The sequence below is a fragment of the Amphimedon queenslandica genome, unplaced genomic scaffold, assembly GCF_000090795.2.
Source record: "Amphimedon queenslandica unplaced genomic scaffold, v1.1 AMPQUscaffold_13437, whole genome shotgun sequence".
Classification (NCBI taxonomy): domain Eukaryota; kingdom Metazoa; phylum Porifera; class Demospongiae; order Haplosclerida; family Niphatidae; genus Amphimedon; species Amphimedon queenslandica.
The window spans coordinates 130215-137264 of NW_003546327.1; the positions used below are offsets into that span (position 1 = coordinate 130215).

At 33.4% G+C, this 7050-nt stretch overlaps 1 protein-coding gene and 1 long non-coding RNA gene across 2 annotated transcripts; both read left to right on the top strand.

Moving 5' to 3' along the window:
• Window positions 1–1360: 1360 nt before the first annotated feature.
• Window positions 1361–2316, top strand: LOC109581475 (uncharacterized). Its single transcript, XR_002184651.1, has 3 exons — window positions 1361–1451; window positions 1498–2237; window positions 2285–2316. It is a non-coding gene; the product is annotated as an uncharacterized LOC109581475 (long non-coding RNA).
• A 2788-nt stretch (window positions 2317–5104) lies between these two features.
• On the top strand, window positions 5105–6083 carry LOC109581472 (uncharacterized). Its single transcript, XM_019995595.1, has 4 exons — window positions 5105–5472; window positions 5543–5708; window positions 5763–5798; window positions 5842–6083. The coding sequence occupies exons 1-4, from the start codon at window positions 5208–5210 to the stop codon at window positions 5975–5977; spliced, it is 603 nt and encodes a 200-aa protein (XP_019851154.1). The 5' UTR covers window positions 5105–5207; the 3' UTR covers window positions 5978–6083.
• Window positions 6084–7050: the final 967 nt, after the last annotated feature.

Genomic DNA, 7050 nt, shown 5'->3' on the forward strand with positions numbered 1-7050 from the left:
ATGTATATGCAATTAATAGAAAGACTTATACTTACCAAGATTCCATTCTAGTCAGTGGTTCAGTATTAATCACATGATTCTTCTTATGGTATGATTCCATAATGACTTTCTACCAACTCTGAACTGATACATGTATGCATGTATTGATACAGTTGCTTCAAAATTTACCAAACACCTTGTACTATAGTACAGTATATTCTGTCAAAAATGAAATTCTCTATTTAAATTTTTTTTTAATGCATTATACTTGTTTTCCATGTTGTATGGAAAGTTTAAGATGATTTCGATCACATTTGAATTTTTCAAATTTCAGGCAAAAATCCCATCCTATAGCAGTACAATGTCCTTTGTCAAATTTCACTAAAAATGAAAAACGAGAATTTTTTAATTTTATAATTTTCCTGATAGGTATACATGTTTTTGTGTTGTATTTTTTATTTTGAGCTGATTTCAATTTCAATTAGAATTCTTATAAATTTCCTTTAAAATTGGACCAAAGTCCATTTACAGAAGTACAGGGTCCCTTGGTCAAATTTCACAAAAAATAAAAACAATAATTCTTCATTTTTATAATTTCCTTCATATGTGCATAGAGCTACATGTTATTATGTTGTGTTTCAATTTTGAGCTGATTCCAATCAGATTTGAATTTTTACAATACTTAAACTGCATACATACCAGTACATGTACTGTCAAACTTGTCTATTCAGTGGACACCTTGGGACCCAATAATACTGTTCTGCATGATCATGAAAGTGATCTTGTTTCAGAATGTAGCTAATAATATTGTATTGGTCTTCGCTGAATCTGTAGGTTTATAATGAAACTGAAATGATTTTGTTTCAGAGTCTTCAAGAGGATTTGTTAATGTAATAACTTCTCCACTGTTCATGATTGTTATATAGATCTAACTGGTGTCTGCTTGTCTGGCTCTTCCTAAGTGTATAATACAAGTACCAATGGTTTAACTCTAATGACAATTCTAGTAATATTTCACACTACTGGTATCTCCAGGTGTGAATGACAAGTTGCAAATGATTCTGATTATATTTATGCTGTGATGTGTCTATACAGGCTGTAAACCTGTCAGTGCAAAGGAGCAGGTTTCCTGATTTATTTCATTTGATGTTAACATATTCATGTACTCATGAGTCTGAGATACAAAACTTCAGTGATATGCATATAGTTTGTCACAGCATACTCATGTTATTGTATGAGCTTATTTTAAAGATGGTAAGTAAACAAGTTTTAATGGTGATGTGCACTTTATTTATGTAAAAGAAACTGTCTTTAATTTGATAAAAATAACAGTAGACTGATTTTATAGCTTTTATATACAATTTTTATTTGCTATCTTACTATTGTTAAGATGGCATTGTCAGTATCATTGGTGATTTTCCTCTTCTTGTTGAGTGTCAGTGAAGTTATTAGTCAATGTCCACCTTCCTCAGGTAAGACACTGGATGTGTATAATAACAACTGTATAGGTTTGTATAGGTATCTACCTGATGCATGGTGGAAACTGTTATTCTAATGGATCCTATTTTTGGGATGTTAGCATCAGACCAACTCCTCTAGAGTGTGTATTACCTGGTGCTACTCTGAATGGTGGACAATGGATTGGTCCTAATGGAGTAGTTCCTTGTGATGGTGGTAGCAATGCAAATGTTCAATGTACCACTGGGTCAGGCGCTAGTCTCAGTGTTTTCATAAATCCAACTAATGGCTATCTTGAAGCACATGGTGATGGCTGGTACAAGTGTTGTCTACCCACTAATTGTTCTGATCCTAACACTAACATCATCTTTGCTAATATATTCAGTAAAATTATGCTGAACAACTCTCTTGAAGCAAGTTATTTTTTTATTTGTATATAGGTTTTGCGTGGATAGAAGCATTTTTTACTGCTAATCTTCCTTCAGATATGACAGTGTATCCTCAGGAATACAAACTGAATTGTATTAAAGTTGGACACTGGCACTATGGTATTAGCATGAGCATTGGTAACACTGCACTGGCTAGTTACACTGGATGTTATGATCGTAGTAACCCTTGTCCTGGTACTGTGTTAGTTAGTAGTACATACACAGTAAGATATAGTGTTGATATCATATGGGATGGAATGACTGTCAGTAGTGGATCAATCAGTCAATCAACCACTGGAGATCAAATGTATCAGTGTGTACTGGATAACATTAATGATGGTGTTGATAGAACACGTGATTTAACCATAAAAGGTAATGATAAGATATACTAATAATTAAGTATTATTTCTCCCTATTAGTACCAGCAGCTGCTCCCTCTTCTCTTACTGAGGTCAGCAAGACAGCTACCACTATCACTGTCAGTTGGACTGCACTTGATTCATCTGATGCTGATGGATATGTAGTCAATGTCACTAGTGACACAGACACTGTGCAGACAGTACAGGTGGAGGGAAGTAGTAATAATACAATCACACTGAATGGACTGAGGGAACTGACAACTTATAGCATCACAGTCAGAGCCTATCAACAATTACTGGGACCTGCTAGTAGTACAATCAGTGTCTTCACTCATATTTGTCAGCAAGAAGGTATTTAGTTTTATTATTAATTAATATACTGACTAGATCTATTAAAGGCATTTATTTAGCATATACTGGAAAATGTTATCCTAATGGATCATATTTTTGGGACAGTAGTCTCAATGCAGCTAATGAAGCTATATCATGTGTGTTACCTGGTACTAGTCTAACTACTGGTCAGTGGGTTAGAGTTGCTGATCCTGATGATCCTGTTGACTGTGACAGTAATGATACGAGTGATCCTTTTCATTGTACTAATATCACTTCACCTAATGCTACTCTCAATCTTTATCTTGCTGGGGGACTAGCAGCAACTCAAGAAGGCTGGTACAAGTGTTGTCTACCCACTAATTGTTCAGATCCGAACACTAACATCATCTTTGCTAATATATTCAGTAAGAAGAGACTATAATCACTTACTGATGTAATAATTGTCATTTGTAGGATTTTCACAGATAGAATCATTTACTGTTGCTGATTTTCCTTCTGATATGACAGTATATCCTCAGGAATACAAACTGAATTGTATTAAAATTGGATACCATACTTATGATATTAGTATGAGCATCGGTAGTACTACACTGGTTAGTTACACTAACTGTGATGATCGAAGTAGCACTTGTCCTGGTACTGTGTCAGTTAGAAGTACCAACACAGTAAGATATACTGTTAATATCACATGGGACGGAATGACTGTCAGTAGTGGATCAATCAGTCAATCAACCACTGGAGATCAAATGTATCAGTGTGTAGTGGCAGTTACTGATCAACCTACTAGAACACGTAATGTCACTTTAAAAGGTAATAGATTATAGTATTTTAAAATAGTATCTACAATATTTTTAGTACCAGCAACTGCCCCCTCTTCTCTTACTGAGGTCAGCAAGACAGCTACCACTATCACTGTCAGTTGGACTGCACTTGATTCATCTGATGCTGATGGATATGTAGTCAATGTCACTAGTGACACAGACACTGTGCAGACAGTACAGGTGGAGGGAAGTGGTAATAATACAATCACACTGAATGGACTGAGAGGAGATACAACTTATAGCATCAAAGCCAGAGCCTATCAACAATTACTGGGACCTGCTATTACAATCAGTGTACAGACCTTACCAGGTATTGCTACTGCACCTTTTAATGTACTTTGTAACATTGTTGATGTATTTCTAGTTATTAATTCAATCAATCAGACACTAGTCTCATCCATTACACAACTCAATAACACTCAATATGGAATTGATTGTCTCACAACTACTGATATAAATCCTTCAGCTGATTCTTACTGGTTAGTGAATGGAGTGATGAAGAGTAACTCAATGTATACATCAATTGATGTCCTGACATACAACAACACACTACTGGTATATCCTGATCCACTGGGAGTGTCAGTTAATGTTACCTGTATAGCAATGATTGGAGGAATCAAATACAGTCAATCCGTGATATTACATGGTATACTTGAAAATACTTCAATTAATAGGTATATTGTTTTTTTTCTAGCTCCCAATAGTTCTCCAAATAATGCGAGAGGGTTTATATTAAATGCTACTAGTATCAAAGTGAACTGGATTAATTCATCAGAGAATAATGGATATGTGATTGAGTATACTACTGGAGGTGTAACCAGGAATGTAGTATCTACCAGTGAAGATGAAATTGTACTAACAGATCTCTTACCAATGAGTACCTATACCATCAGTGTGTACTCATATATAGATCTTCCTTCAGTTAATAGTACAGTAACAGTGTTAAGATTTGATGGTGAGTTATTATCATTGAGAGAGTGTAATTGATCTGTTGTAGTTCCTAGTCCAGTAACTAGTCTCTCAGTATCTAATGTCTCAACCACTGGTATTACAGTGAACTGGACTATTCCCAGTAGTGACAACTATGTAACATACTACACCATCTCCTATACTCCATCTTGTCCCCAGTTATCATCAGTGACTGAGACAGTCTCTGTTGCTCCTCATCAGTCCACTACAACATACAGTTATACATTAATAGGTCTGTACAGTGGTATGAACTATACCATCACAGTGAGAGCTGGTAATGTACTAGGAAGATCTGATTCTAGTTTAGTTGAAGAGTACACAATATCAACAGGTTTGGCACAGTGTTCATTTGAATCAATTGTTATTTTATATTGCTTTATTTATAGCTCCTACTGGAGTACCTAATTCATTGTCTTTTTTACAACCAATTAATAATCTTACTTGGAATGAGGTCAATTGTTCTGAGCGTAATGGTCTAATCACAGGCTATACAGTGATGATCAGTAACAGTAGTATCACATACAACCTCACCAGTACTGAGAGATTTATCATATTGAATGATCTAGTATTTGGTACTGAGTATAACATCAGTGTAGCTGCTGTCAATTCTGTTGGAAGAAGTCCCTTCAGTGATCCTATTGTAGTAGAGATTGGAATAGGTACGTAATTATTATGCTTTATCATTTCTGTTATAATGTGCTTGTCTTTATTTAGTTCCTGGTCCAGTTGGTTCAGTATCTAGTATCATGGACACTACATGGGCTGTTATCTCATGGAGTGTACCTAGTTATATTCCATCAGACTATCCCATTATCACATATGAGATAGGATATCATATCTTACAGTCTGGTAACTGTTCAATGGTAGATGATGATGACATTACTATTCAAACACTACAGTTCTCTAATTCAACCAATGGCAATACATTTATTACCATTACTGGTCTTAATGATATGTCTTGTTATCTTTTTGGTGTACGTGCATACACTGATAATGGATATGGAGAATGGACAGTTATTGCTAATGAGACATTATCACTACCACCACAGCCATCAACTAGTAAAATGTTCTCATCATCAGTTCAATCAGCTAATTCTAGCTCATCTACTGGGTTTTGTTCAATAAGTAAGCATAGCTTATTATCATGCAACTATTACACTTTATGTTTGCACATTTCCACTCAATCTATATACAGGTTGTCCTTTATGTAACTGCACTTCAGTCTGTAATGCTACTCCTGTTTCAGTAATCCCATCAACTAGTGATACATCAGACAGTGTCATTGCTCTTAGTGTGTTAGTGGGTATATTGTGTGGTCTACTAACTGTCAGTGTTGTTGTTCATATCTACTGCTTTATAAGGTATAGTTTACATTGTTTTATGTTGTACAATAATTGTTATTGTTTTTATCATAGAAAGAAGAATTTATACACTGTTAATAAGCAAACAAAGTTAGTCTATTCTGTTATTTCAAGCTATTCACTACTTTAATAGAGCTAATGATGATATTGCAATGCAAGTATGTGAACCATATGAAATTCACAAGACTAAACAAAGTGAAGAGAATGAAGGAGTATATGATGAATGTCAAACATCACCTGATGATGTTTATGAGCGTATGCCACAATAAATGTATATACTAGAATTACTTAATATACTAAACATAACTCGTTAAACATTTTCACTAGTATTAGTGCAGCAATTGATATTGTTTACATATAGTTATACATTTAGTTTGTTTGAGACAAAGAGAACACAATTTTATTAGTACATTTGATAATCACTGTCTAGATTTGATTTTAGCAAATGACATGTCTTTTATCTTCATTTCTTGTCTGTCTAAAGAGAGACAAAGTATTGGACATATTAATAAAGGGACTTATACTTACCAAATTAAAATTTCTATTCTTTTGTTGTTGCTAAAAAACTTTATACACCATATAATTTTGTGGGTGTAAAATTTTGCAAATTGGTTTTTTTCAAATAAAAATTTCATGATTTTGATGTAGTTACCATACCCTTTATAATCTTCACGAATTTTTTGCAATTTTTTTCACTATGTAAAAATTTGAAAATTATTTATTGCCTGCAAATTATATGATGTATACGGTATAGTCTTTTGTAAAATTTTTTCAGAAATAAATGTTAGATAATTCTTTATTTTTATAATTTTTGTGATGCATATGCACATTTTTATGTTGTATTTCAAATTTGAGCTGATTCTGATCAATTTTAGTTAATTTTTACAAATTTTTTCAAAATTGGGTCAAAGTCTCTGTAAAAGGTATTTGACCAAATTTTGCCAAAAAAGAGAAAATTTTTTCTGATACATATGTATGTTTTTTGGTGTATTTCAAATTTGAGCTGATCCTGATCTCATTTGGTTTTTATACAAATTTAAAAAGTTGCTCCAAAATCAAGCCAATACCCTGTACAGATTTTTAATCAAATTTTGCTAGAAATGAAAAGGAGAAAGTTCTCCCTTTTTATATTTTTTCTGATACTAATACATGATTTTATGTTGAGTTTTAAGTTTAAACTGATTTTTAATACATTTTGCTTTTTACAAAATTTTAAAGTTGCTCCAAAACCTGGCTAAAATCCAGTGCAAGGTCTTTGGAAAAATTTGTCAAAATTGAAAAGGAGAGAATTCTCCATTTTTATAATTTTTTCTGATTTGTACAAATACATGCTGTTATGTGC